The 19,542-nt window shown below is 55.1% G+C and overlaps 1 protein-coding gene across 6 annotated transcripts in view; it reads left to right on the forward strand.

Moving 5' to 3' along the window:
• KDM4B (lysine demethylase 4B) overlaps positions 1 to 19,542 on the forward strand; it is a 185,892-nt gene that overhangs the window by 113,343 nt on the left and 53,007 nt on the right. For all 6 annotated transcript variants that reach the window (XM_019015988.4, XM_019015991.3, XM_019015987.4 and 3 more), the window contains one exon: positions 401 to 538. In XM_019015988.4, the coding sequence (XP_018871533.1) occupies positions 401 to 538 (138 nt within the window). The remainder of the gene's footprint in view (positions 1 to 400; positions 539 to 19,542) is intronic.

Consider the following 19,542-nt stretch of genomic DNA (forward strand, 5'->3'; position numbering starts at 1 on the left):
CTCCAAAGCAGGAGGCCCCCATCGCTCCCCGTGAAGGTCCGGCTGGAGACACCCCCACGGGCATTGTGTCCAGCCACGGCTCCATCTGCGGTTCTCCCACTGGGGTGATGCTGATGGCCGCCTTGGGGCAGGGCAGGGGCTGCTGGGGCTGGAGGGGCCCGGCTGAGCCGAGTGGAGGTTGCAGAGCTGTGGCTGCGGCTGCTCACTATGTCCTTCATGAGCCGCGTGGGAAATGGGCTGGAGCCCTGGAGCCCCTGGAGCCGCTGGATCACATATGACTTCGTGAAACCCCCTTGGCTCATAAGCCTGGCTCCCTGGCACTTGCTGGGAAGTGCCCACATCCCGTCCCCTGGTGCGCCTCCGGTGGCCCTGCCCTCACCTGTTCCCTTTCCCTCTGCAGATCACGCAGGAGGCTGGAGAATTCATGATCACATTTCCCTACGGCTACCACGCCGGCTTCAATCACGGGTTCAACTGCGCAGAATCTACCAACTTCGCCACCCTGCGGTGGATTGACTACGGCAAAGTGGCCACTCAGGTAAAAGCTTGCCTGCTGGGAACGGGTCCCAGCAGGGAGGGAGGAGGCTCTTTTTTGCCTCTGCAGCCACACGCCCATAGCTGGTCCAGCAGCCGTTTCGCTCAGCCCAGGGCCTGGGCTCTCAACCAGGGTCTGATTCCGGGCTCCTCAGAGAGCTTTTGCCTAGAACGCTCCTTACCTCGAAGACTGGAGAGGAGGTGGGCAGGTCGGGTGGACGATGGTGGCCCAGGGCCCATCTCCAGCGAGTTCCATACACCAGCTATCCCTCGGCCTGCGTGGGCCTCCTGGGTATGGCCGGCTGCTTGGGTCTAGGGGTTGGGGTGTTTCCTCCACCAGCACCATTGTCCCCCCTGCTGGCTGGCTCCTGGGCATCTCCTGGCCATCATGGTCCTGGGGATGGGTTGTTTGCTGACATCTCTCTCCTGGGGGCCGCTTGGCCAGGCAGGAGCCCACTCAGGCATCTGCCCCCCTCCCTCCCTGCTCCCCTGTCGGTGGCAGTCCCCCAGCTCCCAGTGCCTGGGCGCTTCCTGCTGGTGGGGTCCCTGGAGGTCACGGTGAGCTTAGCATGCCCGTGGGAAGACTCACAGCGAGTGGCCCTTGGTTGATTTTTTTCTGGTGATTCTCATTCCTGGTCTCAGAAGGCCGATTATTGGCCAGCAATTGGTGTCTGAACTGAGCGCTTGTTCCCCACTCTCCTCACGCCACGTACAGCCATCTGTGTGGCTGTTCTCGACCACGTGGAGGGTGTGGGAGGCTACTGGATGGATGGGAAGCCCACAAGAGCTGCTGCTGGGCACGGGTGGGACGGGGTCGCCTTGGCTGGCCACCCCCTCCCCCATGGTCTCTGCCTTGGGGTCCCAGTGACGGGGATGTGGACGGGGCTTATGAATCCTAAGCCTCAGAAAGGGGAGTGTGGGACCCGGGAAGGGAAGCAGCTAGGAGGCCGTCTGGGCATCACAGGTCTAGCCCTTTCCTGGCTGCCTGTCTGGGGCTGGGGGCCGGGGAGCCTCCTCCCAGGGCTGTCCCTGAAGTCCCCTGCGTGCTTTTCCTGGCTGCCCCCAAGTAGGACTGAGCTGTCCCGGCAGGCCAGGCTCGGCCACCTGGCCCTGGCTCAGGGCTGCTGTTTCTGGGCAGCATTGAACAGCCCAGCTCCTCCCAGCCCCTCTGTCTTCCCCGCAGAGACAGCCTCAGCCTCTGCCCCTCTCGGCGTCTCCCTCTGGTTCGGGGTCACATGGCTGCTCGCGATGCAGCAGGACGGGCAGTGGGCTGGCCAGGGTGAGAACAGGTACTTCCTCCCATCGTCCCTCCCAGTGCGGAGCCTTCCAGTTCCTTCAGAGCCGGGGTCAGCACAAATGGCAGATTCTTCTCAGATCCAGACGTGGGGGAGGTGTGATAGGAGAGACCACAGGGCCAGATCCGGATTCTTTGACTCTCGCAGCATTTTCTAGATGTCAGACCTTGGCCTGGTGCGTTGGCTTATGCCTGTAATCCTAGCACTTTGGGAGGCAGAGGCGGGCGGATCATTTGAGGTCAGGAGTTTGAGACCAGCCTGGCCAACATGGTGAAACCCTGTCTCTACTAAAAACACAAAAATTATCCAGGCATGGTGGTGGGCACCTATAATCCCAGCTACTTGGGAGACTGAGGCAGGAGAATCACTTGAACCCAGGAGGTAGAGGTTGCAGTGAGCTGAGACTGTGCCCTGGTACTCCAGCCTGGGCAACAAGAGCGAAACTGTCTCAAAAAAATATACATATTTATATATTATATGTAATTTATATATTATATATAATTTATATATTATGTATAATTTATAGATTGTATATAATTTATATATTGTATATAATTTATATATTGTGTATAATTTATATATTGTGTATAATTTGTATATTGTGTATAATTTATATATTGTATATAATTTATATATTGTATATTTATATAAAATAAATATAAATTATATGAATTACATACTTTATATATTATATATAAATATAAATTATGTTATAATTATGTATTATATATAAATATAAATTATATATGTTATAATTATATATTATATATAAATATAAATTATATATGTTATAATTATATATTATATATAAATATAAATTATATATGTTATAATTATATATTATATATAAATATAAATTATATATGTTATAATTATTTATATATTATATATAAATATAAATTATATATGTTATAATAATTTATATATTATATATAAATATAAATTATATATGTTATAATTATATATTATATATAAATATAAATTATATATGTTATAATTATATATTATATATAAATATAAATTATATATGTTATAATTATATATTATATATAAATATAAATTATATATGTTATAATTTATATATTATATATAAATATAAATTATATATGTTATAATTTATATATTATATATAAATATAAATTATATATGTTATAATAATTTATATATTATATATAAATATAAATTATATATGTTATAATAATTTATATATTATATATAAATATAAATTATATATGTTATAATAATTTATATATTATATATGATATATAAATTATATATGTTATAATAATTTATATATTATATATGATATATAAATTATATATGTTATAATAATTTATATATTATATATAAATATAAATTATATATGTTATAATTTATAATTTATATAAATATAAATTATATATGTTATAATAATTTATAATTATATATAAATATAAATTATATATGTTATAATAATTTATATATTTTATATAAATATAAGTTATATAAATTATATGTATTATATATAAATATAAATTATATAAATTATATATATAACATAATTTATATATATAAATTATATATGTATGTATAATTAAGGTGGATTTTGGCCGGACATGATGGCTTCACGCCTATAATCTCAGCCCTTTGGGAGGCTGAGGCGGGAGGATCTCTTGAGCCCAGGAGGTCAAGGCATCCCTGAGCTATGATTGCACCACTGCACTCGAGCCTGGGCAACAGAGTGAGGACCCGTCTCAAAGAAAAAAAAATGAATTTCACCTGTTTCATTTTACCACCCCCTCCTCCCCCCAACCGGCCCACCCTTTTATAGAGACAGGGTCTTAATATGTTGGCCAGGCTGCTCTGGAACTCCTGGGCTCAAGTGATCCACCCACCTCGGCCTCGCAAAGTGCTGGGATTACAGGCGTGAGCCACCACAGCACACCACCTCTTTTTGCTTTTTTCTCCTGGCTACTGGGAAAATGGAGGCAGCATAGGTGGCCTGTGTGACATCTCTCCTGGCCGCGCCGGTCTGGACGAATGAGCTAACCTTTATTTTTCTGGCTGTTTCTCTGCCTTCAATCCAGTTTAGAAAAAGAACAGGGGTCTACAGCAGGGAAGGCTTGAGAGATGCCCCCAGGACTCAGTTCAGAAAGTCTCAAACGTCTCTAGTGAAGACTCTGGGTTTAGCTAAAGGAAGAGAGATCCAGAAGTTGGGATTTCGGCTTTTTGATCTAAAGGAGTAGTTAAGTATCTCAGGGCTGTTGCTGTGTTGAAAGGGCATGTGTCTGTGTTTGTGCTGCCGTGAGGACACCGCGGGTGTTGTGACCAGCCCAGCAGCAGATTGAGCTGTAAGCCCCAGGCCTCGGGCTTGTCATGGAGGTGCTGTCGGAGCTGAAACTGCAGCGGGGCGGTGGGGACTGCCCAGATATTAAAAGCAATTTGGGGTTCAGCCATGTGTTCACAAACAGGTTGGCATTTGGGAAGTACAGACTTAGATTGGGCTCCACACTTCCATTGTCAGGCGGCGTAGCGTGAAATCGCTGAACAAGTGGCGTGCAGCGCGCAAAACACACCAGGGGTTCCAGGCAGGCGCCCAGGGCCTGGGCTTCCTCCTGGACCCCCCAGCCCCGCTGTCCCAGCCCCTGCTCAGGCACCCCTAGTGTAGTCAGGCCTGGCCTGGGCGGCGAGGGCCTTACGCAGGGAGTGTCATTAGCCACAAGGCCTCTGTGGCCGTCGGGGGGGTCGGTGGCTCTCAGGCTTCTTGGCGGGGCAGCCGGCCCCTGACTCTGGCAGGGTTTTCTCTCCCATAAGCAGCCCAGGATGGAGAGGCTGTTAGAGCATCTCGCCGCACGGATGACAGAGGAGCGTTAGAAGGCAGGGAAACGGCCCAGGTCAGGTGGGGCTCGGGCCTTGTCCAGATCTTGTGTGCAGCCAGATTGGAGGGAAGGGGCAGCCCAGAACCCCCCTTTTCTGGTGTCCCTCTGGCCGGCCCAGCTCCCCCGTCCCATTTGCGTTTCGGGCCACTTTGTTTTGAGCACATTCTTCAGAAGAGAGCCAAAGAGGAGGCTTTCCACCCCCTCGATTTGCTTAGAGACATTTTTGCTTGTTGGCTGTTCACCTTCCTTGACCCCTAGGGACCCCTGCCCCCCCACCCCACCCCATTGTCCCCTTTCTGTCATTTTTGTGCTCAGGAGCTGACAGGTGAAAAGCCACCCTCCTGCCCTGGCCGGGCCCTGTGAATTTTGGGTGTCTGTGTTCACGGGTTGGCAAGCTAGGGCTCGGATCTGGTAGGCCGACGCTGTGCCGTCTGCAAACTGAGCAGGGGGTTTCCGTCTTCACAGGGTTGTGGGAGGAGGGTAATTAAAAGGATGTGTGACCTGTGACAGCCAGACGAAACTGAAATCTCACCCGCAAATGAGCAGCCTGTGCACAAAGCCACACCCTGGCATGGAGGTGGCGTCTGCGTCTGCTTCGCCCTGCGGAGTTGAGTAGTTCCGAAAAGCCAAGAGGCGTGTGCTGCCTGGCCCTTGCAGGGGAAGCCTGTCTCCCCGTCTGCAGAAGCCAGCGGGGTTGCACAGCTCTCAGGACAGCCACCTCCTCCCCCACCCAGCCCCCAGGGCCTCTGTGGGCAGAGGGGCTGCTCCGAAAGCAGGTTGGCCCCCACCGCCTCACCACACCCTGAGCCAGTGCAGCTGCTCTGGAGTTCCGGATGGGCCTGCAGCAGCTACAGCCGTGAGCAGGCCAGATCAGTGCCACGGATGTGCTGCCACCTGCCTGCGGAGCATCCCTGGCTGCCCCATGGCAGGCAGGAGGCCCAGCCCTCAGCCCAGGTCTGCCCCCACAGGGCAGAGCTCTCCAAGGTTCCCCCGGCTGTAAAATCCCAGAGAAATACGATCTCCCTGCAGCAGGTGGCTTACCTAGATACACAGCCTTGGACCAGAGCCTCCGGGTGGAGCTTCCAGGGCCCTGCGCACACAACACAGGAGGCAGCCTGGGGCTCTCCCCTCCCGTCTTCTGCAGAGTAGGGCTGGCACCTGCCTGAGCTCAACAGGTGGGATGGAGCAGCCCAGGCTGGCACTTGTGGCCTAAACACGGCCTCATTCACTCCCCATCAGCAGAATGCCGTGGGCACACGGAGGCCATTGTCAAGGAGGGGGTGGGATTTATTCCCGTGGGTGTCTTTCCTTTCTAGCTGGTCTGCGGGCATTCACCCTTGCCACCTGTCTGTGCAGCCAGTGACATAGTCATTGCCCCTCGGGGCAGGAGGACGCCTGGTGGCCCTGTGTGTCTGTGTGGGGGAGGTACGGCTGTGTCCCCACCTCCGGCTCTCCACTCCTGCTCATCCCCTATGACACCTGGTGTCATGGACCTGCTCCCCTCGGGGCTGGTGACCTTTGGACCCCAGTGGTGACAACCGCAGAGGTCCCCAGACATCACCTGCAGCGTCCCTTGGAGGCAGGATTGGCCCCAGTGAGAGCTGCTGCCCAGGGCCACTTCCGAGGTCAGTCATCTCTTTCTGGGGGGTGGGGTAGGTAGTGCCACTGTCATTTTTGACTCCCCTGCTGGTGTGGCCTCCTAGGCCCAGGTTTCCCAGCATCTCCCCTCTCCTGCTGAGGGCCCCCATCTCTGAGTATTCCATTTGAGCTGCTCATCTCTGTGCCACTTTTTCCCAACTTAAGGTGGCTGAGCTCTGCAGCGGTCTGCAGCCTCAGTGTGCGACGTTCCTTAAGCACACAGGTGTTAAGTGTCTCAGAGCCATGAAACTCTCTGCCTTGCCTGACAGCTGCCTTGCCTGACAGACTCCCACCTTGAGGATGGACCCTGGCTTTGGGGCTGGGATTTCATTCACTGCACTCGAGTCTCTGGAGGGGGGCTGAGCTGTTCGGAGGGTTTGGGGAGTGAGGGCACCGGGCAGCACAGGTTTAAGTCTCCTGTGTAGGAATCTCACGTCTTTTGGGAGCTAAATGCCAGGCAGGAGGTTGCTTTCCCCTCAGGAACTAGAAGTTCTTACCCAACCTGCTCTTCACACCCACCTGTGGGGAGAGAAGCCCATTCCTTGTGTTCACTGCCTGCCGGAGAGCGGGAGGGAGCCTGTTTCCTCATGGGCGGGATGTGCCCCCCGACTCGGGTAGGCCCTGGGCATCTGCGGGCTCCCAAGGGCCCATTGTTGTCAGGGTGACCGTCCACACCTGCAGGGGCAGGGAGTCGGCGGCTTAGCTTCCTCTGGAGCACGGTTCCATCAGCCAGATGCGCTCACATCCAGCTCTTAGCGGCTCCTGCAAAAACCCGCTCTGATCAAAGGGAGATGAGTATAAAAATGCGGCCCGGGCTTTGTCTCCAACTCCCCCCGTGATTCCTGGACCACGCAGGCCATATCACTCGGACACCACGGATACAAATCCTCACTCCCCTGGCCCCTAGAACTGAGCAGAGCGCTGGGTTCGACTTCCATCTAGAGCAGAGGTCGATGGGGGGGGTTGCCCCTGCCCACAGCTCCACCCGTGATAAGTAGGCAGGCTTTTCCATAATTAATCAAAACCTAGGCCGTTCATCTGTGGGCCAGGGCTGAGCAGAGACCACCGGAGTCCCTGAGGGGGGCCCTGAGGCTGCAGGGGACAGGCCAGGACCCCCCACCCCCACCCCGCAAAAGAGCAGGTTGTGGTTATAGGGGCAGCATGACAGTGGGAGATTTTGACATCCTCAAGAGGCAGAGGAGCAGGACGCCCCTGCCAGCTTCATCGCACATCCCTTGGGGCAGATACAGAAGGAAGAATATGCATTGTTGGAAACCGGGGAACACGGTAAACAAAGAGAAGTGGGAGCTGACCTTACCATCTCTGCCAGCTGCTCAGCCATGAGAAGGAGCAAGGCCCAGCGTGGGTGAACCCTGAGGACACCCCGCTCAGTGAGAGAAGCCAGACCCAGAGGCCACACCGTGCGAGACCTCATTTCTATGAAATGTCCGGGACAAGCCAGTGCTCAGAGGCAGGAAGGGATGCTTGGGTGTGGGGGCTGGAGGGTGACAACGGATGGGGACGGGTTTTCTTTGGAGGATGAAAATGCTCTACCTTTGATGGCGAAGATGGTCTCCCCACTCTGTGAATACACAAGCTCCTGCGTCGCACACCTGGTGAATTGTAGGGCACACAAATCTCACTGAAACTGTCCAGAAACATCCTTCCCCCAGATCAGCTCTCAGCAAATCAGGAACAGTAATCCAGAATAAAAACTGGGCAGCCTTTCTGGAAGGCCGTCTGCCATGGGTTACACATGTGTCTCCTGTGGCCTAGCGGTTCTGTCTCTGGAACACGTGCATACCGGTTGCATGTCTAGGGATATCTGTAGCCCCGTTTGTTGTAGTGGAAAGTTCTATGACCAGGGGATGGGTTGAACCAGTGGAATGCTATGCAGCTGTGAACATGGGTTTGCTCCATGAGGTTTGCTCTGTATCTCTGGGCACGGAGAGATGAGCGCGACAACTTAAAGGGAAAAAATAGGCTGTGGACTGGGACTCTTGTGATTCCCGTTTTTTGTGGGGATGTGGTTCTTGAACTGGGAAAGGGAGATTTGCCCAAGTATTGGTTGATATTAATTTGATGTCATGGAATTTGGGATACCTTAAAAATATGCACTAACTTCTCAATATGGTTCTGTCTTTTTTTGTACTAAAAAAAAAAAAAAACCCACATACTCCTCTTTCCATAGTCAGAGGGGTGTAGCTCTGGGGAGGGAAGAATGGGGTCCACCATTCCTAGGTGCTTCTTGAGCAAGCACCCCACAGTTCCCAAGTGGAAAAGGTTTTTGTTGTTGTTGCTTCGTTGGTTTGTTTTCAGAATGGGAGTTAAAAACCAAACAAAAGGCCAAGCGCAGTGACTCATGCCTCTAATCCCAGCATTTAGGGAGACCGAGGTAGGATTGCATGACTCCAGAGGTTCAAGACCGGCCTGGGCAACATAGTGAGACCCCATTCTCCACAAAAAGGGGGAAATAAGACAAAAACACAAAAACTGTGAAGACCCCCAAAGCCTGGCCCCCTTCCTCCCTGCTGAGCAGGTGAGGCAGTGCTGGAGAGAGGGCAGGGTGGAAGGTCCTGGAAGCCCAGCCCAGCATTGCTGAGTGCCTGCCGTGTGCGGGGGAGGGGTCCCAGCCCCTGGGTCTGCCAGGGAGAGGTGAGAGTGCAGAGGACAGCAGGCTTGCCTCCCTAGCCACACGCCTCGCTGCATGCCCTGGCCTCGCCAGGCTGAGGCTTAGGGTGCAGTACCTGGTTCGTTTTGAGAAGTCTCTTTTCTCAGCTAGAGCTGTCTCAGTGGTAACGTTCTCTCTCTCTCTCCCCATCTCTCTCTCCCCCCATCTCTCTCCCCCTCTCTCTCTCTCTCCCCCCTCCCTCTCTCTCCCCCTCTCCCTCTCTCTCCCCCTCTCTCTCTCCCCACATCTTTCTCCCCCTCTCTCCCCCTCTCTCTCTCCGTCTCTCTCTCTCCCCCTCTCTTTCTCTCCCCCTCGCCCCCTCTCTCCCCCTCCCCCTCTCTCCCCGCTCCCCCTCTCTCTCTCCCCTTCTCTCTCCCCCTTGCTCTCTCCCCCTCTCCCCCCTCCCTCTCTGTCTTTCTCTCTCTCTCTGTGTCTCCCCGCTGCGCGTGTGCGCCCCCCTCCCCCCCGGCCCCCCCTTTCCCCCACCGCCGACAGTACCACCCTCCAAGTGCCGACTCTGGGCCTTGTCACCTTGGGAGGACCAGAGTAGTGCAGTGACTTTGCCAAGGTCACACAGCAGGAGGCTGGGCCCAGCACACCCTAGACATTTCTCTGCTTCCCTTGCCCCACTTGGAGGCACAGGCCGATGGGGCATCTGGGAGCCCACACCCTCCCTGCCCACCAGGTGTCTCCTGGGCCAGTGGCTTCGTGTCCTGGGCACGTGTCCTGTGCACGTGTCCTGTGCACAGCCCAGTGGGGGCGGCTGGAGGGGTCTCCAAGGCGGCGGCTTCCTGTCTCAGAGGAGGATCCCCCGGCATGTGCTCTAGCAGGCAGGCTTTGTAGTGGGATTACTAATGGGGCAGATCAAAAGGATGTTCCTGTTTCACTCAAGTAAATAAAATGTGCACACAGCCACCTTTCTCACGCTGAACTCAAGTTAGTCCTACAAGCCTGCATGCCATGTTAGATTAGCTCAGCACGCGGCCGGGCTGGCCCCGAGGTGGGTGGCGCCTGGAGCTGGTAGATAAGGGTCTCTCCTCCAGAGCCCAGGACTCAGCGGCATCCCGAAACCCCCCTGCCACGGGGAGAGTTGACTGAGGATTAAACAGAGCGTGAGAGATGTGAAGCCTGGCTGGAAGGCTGGGGAGCCACGCACGCGCTCTTAACTGGTTCCCTGCCAGCTGTCTGTGGGTGAGGCCTGCTGTGTGCCAGCCTCCCCGGGGACATCTCGGGCTCTCTGGAGGTGTCTGGCAGGGAGAGCTTCTGCTGAGCTTGGGAAGGGGACGATGACTTGGATTCCCCAGAGGCGCCGTTCCAGGAAACGGCCCACTCGGCACCACCCATCTCCTCCCACCTCCCCGCATCCAGGCTGGAGGGGGGCTCCGGCAGGAACCAGGCCTCTCCTAAAACCCCAGCCCTGGGGTGTACTGAACTTAATTACTGTAAAATTCAAACCAAATTGTTTCTGCTGCCTGGGAGAACTGTGTGTTCCTTCTGTTTGGTAATGAGGCCGCCTGCTCCAGGTGATTAACCCGGAGCCCAGGGGGAGGGAGCCCAGGGGGAGGCGGCAGAAGGCAGGGGCTGGGGAAGGGTGGGAGGGAGGAGGGCCCACGGAGGTGCGGGAAACTCCAGCCACTCCTCTGACCCGCCGGAGCCCACGGCCGGCCTGTGCCCTGCCTTTGGCTTCCCGCCTCAGTGAGCCTCTGATTTATGGCGTTGCGGGGCTGGACGCATCGTGTGTGCCCCAAACTGCCGTGTGAAATATGTCTCTCTTGCTCCTCCCAGATCTTCCCTGTCACTCTGACCCTGGTGAGGCCTTTGGGGCCCCTTCCCATGTGTGGGCTTAGGGGGTGTCACGGTCACGCAGAAGCGTGGGGAGAATCTGCAGCTAAGACCAGGCGGAGCGGATCCCGGGCCGGGCCAGAGTGAGTGGGTCCCGTGCTGGCTCTTGGCCTAGTGTTTATGCTACACGTCTGGAGGGTGATCTAGGAGAGGAGTGGTCTGGAAAGAAGGCCTCGTTTAGTCTCTCCCTCGGCACTGCGGACATTGGGGCCGGATCCTTCTCTGGGCTGGGGCCGTCCTGGGCACTGCAGGGTGCTGAGCAGTGCCCCTGGCCTCCACCCACTCCATGCCAGGCACACCCCAACCCAACTGTTTCAACCACAACATCTGCAGGCACATCCACTCCCATGGGGGCAGGGCCACCCATTGAAGACACTGGGTCTCCAGGCTCCCTGCGGGCCCTTCCTTCCTTTCTCCCACTGCTCTCGGCTTTCGGGATCACGCCCTCTAATACCCCCGGTTCTGCTGCCCAGGAGCTCCGGGGGGGACACATCTCCCCAGAGGAGGGTCGGGGGCTTTTCTAGACCGAGGCTCGTGGTGTGGCTCGAGGGCCTTTGCCAGCTCGGCAGCCCCCAGTCTTCTCTACCATCCTTCACGGACAGAGCTGGTTCGGGGGCTGCAGCTGGTTGCTGCCTGGCATCAGAGGAGCGGGTCTGCTTACGGGGTCAGGCAGAGGCAGGACCCCCTCGAGGGGCACTGGCGAGGGAGCCCAGGGGTCAGCCGTTGGAGAAGCAGGAGAGTCAGAGGAGGGGGCTCGCAGGGCCTGGCCCTGAGTCACAAATGGTGGAGCTCTCCCCTCTGCCATCTCAGGGCATCCCGGCTCATGGCCGTTCCTCAGCCGTCGTGGATGAGTCGTAACCTGGAGAGTGAGAGAGAACCTCCAGGGGCAACTGCTGGCAAGGAGGGATCGGGGGAGGCCGGGCCCCTGCACCCCTGACCACGTGTCCTCTCCCCACCCAAGGTGTGACCCTTCATGGGGCCTGTGGTTCATACCTGGAGCTGTCTGCCTGGGTGCAGACCCTCCCCTCCTAGTGCTCTGCCTCAGTTTCCCTCCTAGGGCTATTGGAAGTGACATGGAACAGCACTTGGGTGGCGCCTGGCACAGAAGCAGGACTGCTGTGGCTGTTGAGGCCCCTTCAGGGCAGCATGTGGAGGAGAAGGGCAGGTCCTGGTGGCCCGGGGTCAGGTGTACATCTGCCTGCTTGTCACGTCCCTGCAGGGGCTCACAACACTGATAGACTCGAGGCTACTTTCATTTACGGAGGGCCAAAGGGGACATCGGAGCCTCCCCTGGCACCTGGTGGATGTGTGGGCAGTGTGGAAGGCTGCGGAAGGCCATGGAAGGCCCGTGACCTTGCCTGGCCTGGCTGGCCGGGAGGGGCAGGGAGCCGCTTTCTGTGCTGCCAGGAATGGCCCCGCGGCCGAAGCCCAGGGAGCCCTGGGAGCCAGCGCCTAATTGTTTTGTTGACGCGGCTGCCGAGCACTTCCAGTAGGTTTCCTAATGAACTGGTTTGTTATTGGCCTCACTGCAGCGCTGATAATTACATCAGAAACAGGGGGCCCGCTCGTCCTTCCCACGCGTTCTGTGAGCCATCAGCGCAGATGCGGGCGCCTCTGCCCCTTCCTCGGTGTTTAACGCTTTGTGTGCCAAGGCACCTGCCACCCACACCCACCCCAGACAGATAGTCGAGATGGCTGTGAGAGGAGTGTGACCGCCACTCGCCCCAGTTGGTGTCTGCTGGGCAGTGGTCACCGCGCAGGTCACTGTTCAGCTGCTGGGAAGGCAGTGGGTGAGGCCATCGAGGTCCAGGGAGGAGACAGGACACGAACAAGGGTGGGAGGAGGAATTTCTGCTCCTAGAGAGGGTGCAGGGACGCTGCAGCTGCGGCCTGGTGTGTCTGCCACCTGGGTAGCCCAGTCCACAGCCCAGGCAGCTGGAAGCACCAGACATGTATCCTCTCGCAGTTCTGGAGGCAGAGGCTGAGATGGGTGTGTGGCGGGCCGAGCCCCCTCAGGGCGCCAGGGAGACCCCCCTGCCTCTCCTGGCTTCAGGGCTGGCCGAGATCTCAGGGCTGCTTGGCTTGCAGGGGTGTCGCCCTCTCCTCTGCCCCATGGTCACGCGGCCCCTCCTCCCTGTCTTTGTGTCCTCTTGTCTGCTTCTAAGGGCACCAGGTGCTGGCCCCTGGCAGGCCCTGATCCCATATGTGAATCACGCACTGATGACAGCTGCTACCACCCTGCTTCAGAAAAGCTCCTCTGTGAGACCCCGGGTGCAGGATGCTGAGTAGCGCGGGGAACAGTACTGCTGGGGAGGAACGGAAATTGCGAGGTCCCTGAGCGGGGGACCTGGCAGAGGCCAAATGTCAGAGGTCGGGGGCTGCAATAAGGGCCTTTGAAGTTAGATTTCATCACCGTGTGTCGGGGGAGGCACTGGGCATTTCAGCAAGGGAGAGGGGCCACTGGCTGGAGAAGGGACTATGGGAGAGATGGGGCAGGGAGCCCGGCGTGGATGGCCGCCGTCTAGATGGGCATGGGGTCTGTGGGCATGGGAAGAAGGGGACAGCGTGTGCGTGTGTTTTAGGGGTGGTGCCTGTAGGACCTGGTGATAGGACAGAGGTGGAGGCACAGGGGAGGGGTGGGGACTTGGGCATGTAGGTGTGCGGTGGTGCTGGGAGCGCACAGAGGGACATGGAGGAGCCAGGACTGGGTGCGCTGTTCAGATGCGTCAGAGCCTGCCTTCCAGTGTGGGAGCCACGGGCCACACATAGCACCGTATCCATTAACCAAAATGAACTAGGATGAACCCTCCACTCCTCAGTCGGGCCAGCCGCGGGTCAAGCCCTTGCTAATAGCCAGGTGGGCTGGTGGCCGTGTCCTGGGCAGCGCAGGTGCAGGTCATCGCCGTCACCACAGACAGTCCTGTCGCAGTGCAGCTGATGCGTCCCGTGGAGGGGTCTCCAGCTCGGGGTCGGTGCCGAGGCGTCCCGTGGAGGGGTCTCCAGCTCGGGGTCGGCGCCGAGGCGTCCCATGGAGGGGTCTGCAGCTCGGGGTCGGCGCCGGGGGCGGGGCAGGGCAGCGTGAGGGATGGGACGTGTTGAGCCATAGACGTCGTGTCGGCAGCTATGGGATGCTGTGCCCTCCCCACGCCAGGATCGCTGCTTCTAAGGCCCCTGCCCGTCCCCATCCCTGTCCACAGCAGGGCAAGCACCAGCCATGCAATGTCTGTCACCGTCGGCTGTAGAACCGCCCGCTGGTGGCTGGCATTGTCCTCAATGTTCCGCCCTGGTTTCTGGATCCAGGGGGCTGGGAGTTGGCGCTGCAGCTGACGAGAGCATTCATGATCCCCGTGGTCAGATGCTATTTGGGTTGATGATTTTATTGGACCACATACAATCATTTTCTCTTTAGGCCGGTGGCTGTGTCTTCTCTCTGCCACTCTACTGTTTTACATGAGGAGACTCTAGCATCTGTTCAGGCTTTTTAAAAAGAGATGGCCTCTGGTGAAAGCTCAGTGCTGTTTAAATCAGGGGAAAGGTGGCAGATGAGCCCCCTGGGCTCCAAGGCAGCAGTGGTAACCCACTGTGTCTGCAGGTGGCCAGGGTCCTGCGATGATGCTGCCAGCCAGGCTGCTGCACACTGAGAGCTGGGGGCCCACGAGCCTCGGTGCTGGATGCCCCCACAGTGTGGATCAGATCACAAGGGGCTGGCCAGGGCAGGGCAGGGCCTGTTAGGAGGGAGGGGGCTGGGAGCAGCCAGGGTGGACCCCTCAACCTGGATCAGATCACAAGGGGCTGGCCAGGGCAGGGAAGAGCCTGCTAGGAGGAGGGAGAGGGCCCGGAGCAGCCAGGTCGGACTCCTCAACCTGGGGACCCTCCCCCAGCAGCTGCAGGCTTGAGTGTGTGCAGCACTTATGTGCGAGCATGTCGTTTGTGTGTGTGTTTCCCTGGGAATCAGACCCTGGCAGGGGCCCCCAGTCTATAGAGTGGGTGGTATAGACCCCAGCCGCTGGCAGGCAGAGTGTACCCCCCACCAAGGGGCAGCCTGCCGAAAGGTCAGCTTCACAGGGAGCTTGTTTTAGGAGGAGGTCCTCGTGTTATGGAAATGTAGGCCACAGACTGAGGCGCACACAGGGCCGGTGTACAGTGTGGGGAATCTTTTTTTTTTTTTTTTTTTTGAGGTGGAGTTTTGCACTGTCACCCAGGCTGGAGTGCAGTGGTGTGATCTCGGCTCACTGCAACCTCTGCCTCCCAGGCTCAAGTGAGTCTCTTGCCTCAGCCTCCCTGAGTAGCTGGGACTACAGGTGCGCCACCACACCTGGCTAATTTTTGTATTTTTAGTAGAGGCGGGGTTTCTCCACGTTGGCCAGGCTGGTCTCGAACTCCTGACCTCAAGTGATCCACCCGCCTAGGCCTCCCAGAGTACTGGGATTACAAGCGTGAGCCATCGCGCCTGGCCATGGCGTGGGGAATGTTCACAACCCTACCCCATCCGGACTCCTGGCAGCATGGAGTGGTGTCACCTTGGATGGGGAGCACGGTCCCAGGTCTCCACGAGCTTGGGGAACCCCTGGGGTTCCTGCTGACCTCAGTGCCCCTGCCCAGACCCCAGTTTCTCACTTCCGTGCGATGTGGCATTTCTACACTGGAGTCGCTGATGACATCGGTGGCGCCCGTTGCTGCGGTGCCCCCGGCGATGTTGGTAGCGCGTGTTGCCGTGGCGCCTGCCTGGTGGAGGACGTGTCCCTCCGTTTCTGGGTTTGCCTTAATAGCTCAGAGAAGGCTGAGGGAAACCTGTGAGTGATTGTAAACATCCCATGCTAGGGAAGGGCTTGTGAGGCCACACAGGGTGGCTTCCACCAGAATCTACGCTTTAAAGAGCACGGGCTGGCAGCATGTGTGGTGTGGAGTCAGCAGGGTGGGGAGAAAAGGACAAGGCACGTGCCCCATGGCCATCGGGTGATGGGGATGGCGCCTGTTCACGAAGAAGAGTCGCCAAGGGAAGGAGGTGAGTGGTAACCAAAGCCACCCAGATGTCAATCTCACCGTACACAGGATTCTTCAATATGTGGTAAAAGGCTGTAAAGCCCTACATGGCGCCTCAGCCGGCCCTCCAGGCTTCGTGCTTTTGTTTTTTGTTTTGTTTTTTGAGACAGAGTCTCCAAAAACTCCAGATTGGAGTGCAGTGGTGCGATCATAGCTCACTGCAGCCTTGACCTCCTGAGATCAAGCAATCCTCCTACCTCAGCCTCCCGGGTAGCTGGGACTACAGGTATTGCACCACCATGCCCAGCTAATTTTTTGTAGTTTTTGTAGAGTTGGGGTCTCACTATGTTGTCCAGGCTGGCCTTGAACTCCTGAGCTCAAGGGATCCTCCTGCCTTGGCCTCCCAAAGCACTGAGATGACAGGCGTGAGCCGCCGCGCCTGGCTTGTGCAGGCCTTGGTGGAGCTGCTCCTTCGGTCCTGTTGGGGAGCATTTCCCAAATGTGCCCCATGGAGAAGGCAAGGCGCAGAGCAGGGATCGTAGGATGTCATTGACACGAAAAGCAGAGGACCGCTGCCCTGTGTGTCGGGAGGCTGGGGCCTCAGGGCAGAGAGCGCGTTGGCCACCTTCTCTTTTGTTCTTCTGGAGCTGGGTACTGGGTGCAGCGTTGGCTGTTCCAGAAAGTCTATGAGTTCTATCTCCGTTTTGGCTCGGAGTTCTTCTGTGGGAGGTGCCCAGCAAGGATGATTCCCCTCTGCCACCAGTGAGATGGGAACCCTCCTCCTCCTCAGCTCAGCAGAGCCATCGTGGACCTGGGGCCCGCAGCTTCTTTGGATCTCAGGCATGGGGGCCGCAAATGTCAGTCGGGAGCTGTCAAGCTCTGTGGAAGGTTTCTGCATGTTTGCCCGAGCCCCACCAGGAGGGGCTTCAGAAGTGCTTGTCCAAGTGCAGCCCATGAGCCCTGCAGAGCAAGGCAGGACACAGAGGCAGAGGCAGACACAGCCCCCAGCTGGGCCAGGGCTGGTGGCCAAGGGGCTTCCTCAGTGTGTAGCCTCCGTGGCAGCCTCCATGTGTAGTACATGGTCAGTAGAAGCCCCATTAACAGCAGGGGGGACTCGGCCTCTGGGGAGCGGATTTCTTTTGCAATATGATGTTAAAGGAAGGTCTGGCATTCAGTATGTTTTTTATTTTATTTTTTATTACAGTTTACAAAAGCACTCCAGTTTCATTGGATTTTAGGCATTTTGCATGGGATCGTTATGGCTCAGAAGGCGTAGTCTCAGGCATTAGATTAGAGTGACAGGCTTGGGAATTCAGACCGGAGAACAGCTGCCCTGCCTGTTCCCTTGTAGGTGACTGGCAGGTCTTGCTTTATAACAGGAAGTGCTCCCATGGTGGCCCTGACTTGCCCAGCCTGTGGGGTTTGCTTGTGTTACCTCATTTAAAACCCCTGGCAGCACAAGGTTAGTCCATCTAGTTCCCTAGAAAGGTGCCATGGACTGAAGGTCTGTGTCCCCTCAGAGTCATCTGTTGAGTGCTCATACCCCTCCCTAGGGTGATGGTATTAAGAGATGGGGCCTCTGGGAGGCGACGAGGGCGTGAGGGTGATGCCCTCATTGATGGGATCAGTGCCGTTATGAAAGAGCCCCCAGAGAGCTCCCTCGCCCCCTCCACCATGGGAGGACTCAGTGAGAAGATGCCAAGAATCAGGAAGTCACCCTCACCAGACACCAGACCTGCCAGTGCCCTGATCTTGGACTTCCCAGCCTCCAGAACCATAAGAAATAAGCAATTTGCTTATGAGCCCCCAGCTTATGGTATTTTGTTTCAATAATGGACTAAGACAAAAGGTTCATCCCAATCACTTCCTCACATGCCATTTCCCTCATCCCTGCCTCCAAGGAATGTGCAGGGTGGATTTCTGAGCCTTTAGTTGCTGCTTTCTTTCCTTTTGGCAGAGATACTTTCAGGGGAACCTGGTCACATAGAACAACCTCTGGTTCCAGTAGTGCTGGGCACACACTGGGTAGCAGTGGGCAGTGGAGAGGATTGTGGGGCACCAGAAGGCCCATTTGTTTCCTTTCTCTTTAAACATGATGAGCAGGTCTGTGCAAATACCCCAAAGTCCAAGGATGCTGAGAGGCCAAAGAAAGAGGCTGGCATTCCGTTTCTCAGAGAGAAACATTTAATAAGGATTTACAACGAGAAGCCATGTCTGTGTCTTGGGTGGCGGCAGTGAGACAAGACGGTGGATCCCTGCACCATCACCCCCAGACCCAGGGCTTATATACCATAGGGAAGGGTTGTTTGGGGATGTGCAAGACAATTGAAATATGGAAACCTCAAGGGCCATTTGACCAAAGGGCAAGATTTACAGTAAGTACCTGCTCTTATACAAGGAGCGGTAGATGAACTGGAAATCTCAGAGGCTTTCCCAGAATGGGGGTTAATCAAAAGCCAACATGGCAGGTTAGCATCCAAGATGGAGTTGCTTTGGCCTCCACACCTGCTGTGACCGCATTTCTGAGAGACATACCCTCCAGGGGCTTCTTGAGAAAGGAACACAGGCAGTAAAGTTTTGAGACTTTTCTCATTTGAAAACAGGGCCTGAGGGTGGCACCCTCATGGAGGAGATCAGAGCCCTTATAAAAGAGCCCCCAGAGAGCTCCCTCACCCCTTCCACCAGAGGAGGACACAGCGAGAAGGCACCATCTAAGAACCAGGAAGTGACCCTCACCAGACACCAAATCTGCCAGTGCTTTGATCTTGGACTTTCCAGCCTCCAGAACCTTGAGAAATAAGGAAAGGGCAGAATTTGAAAATGAAACCAAAAACTCCACAGGATGGTTAGGCAACAAAGTAGAAGAACTTGTGCAGGAAAAGCTGCTGTCTGGGTGGCAGATAGTTTGGCTGGGTATCGAAGTCCCTTCGAAGGCCGCACCCATCCGTGGTTCTCATTCAGTGCTGCTGGCACAAAGATGCTCCTCTGATTCTTCATCCTTGGTGTGGGACCTGTTTTTCTCCCTTCCGGAGGCTTATTGAACCCTTTTTGTGTCCCAAGTGTCCTGAAGTCCCCTCATTGGGTACCTGATACGTGTCTGATTTTTGTCACTTGCCCCTCCTTGGGCCTTTCCATCCATCTTTTCCAACCTTTCCCATGATTCTGGTAAACTTTCTTGAATGGTTTCATTGATTATTTGCTCTCCTGTCTTTCTTGTTTCTATTTCAAACTCTTGTCACTCGCTATTGCGCTTTCAGAACTAGCGTTCCACTTTCTTTATCCTCCCCTCCTCCGTTTTCTACTTTGTCTTTGTTGTTGTTGTTGTTGTTGTTGTTGTTGTTGTCTCCAAGACAGGATCTCACTCTGGAATGAGACAGAGTCTCAGGCTAGAGTGCAGTGGTGCAGTCATAGCTCACTGCAGCCTCAAATTCCTAGGCTCAGGTGATCCTCCTGCCTCAGCCTCCTGTGTAGCTCGGACCACAGGTGTGTGCCACCACACTGGCTAATTTTTTGTAGAGACGGGGTCTCGCTGTGTTGCCCAGGCTAGTCTTGAACTGACCTCAAGTGATCCTCTCGCCTCAGCCTCTCAAAGTGCTGGGATTAAGGCGTGAGCCACCACACTTGGCCTCTTTGTCTTTTTTATTAATTTGTTTTCTGGAAGAGTTCCTCAGCTTCCTCACTTAACCTGTCTATTGATGTGTTTTTATTGGTGTTTTTCATTT

This window comes from Gorilla gorilla, chromosome 20 (assembly GCF_029281585.2).
Source record: "Gorilla gorilla gorilla isolate KB3781 chromosome 20, NHGRI_mGorGor1-v2.1_pri, whole genome shotgun sequence".
Lineage (NCBI taxonomy): Eukaryota > Metazoa > Chordata > Mammalia > Primates > Hominidae > Gorilla > Gorilla gorilla.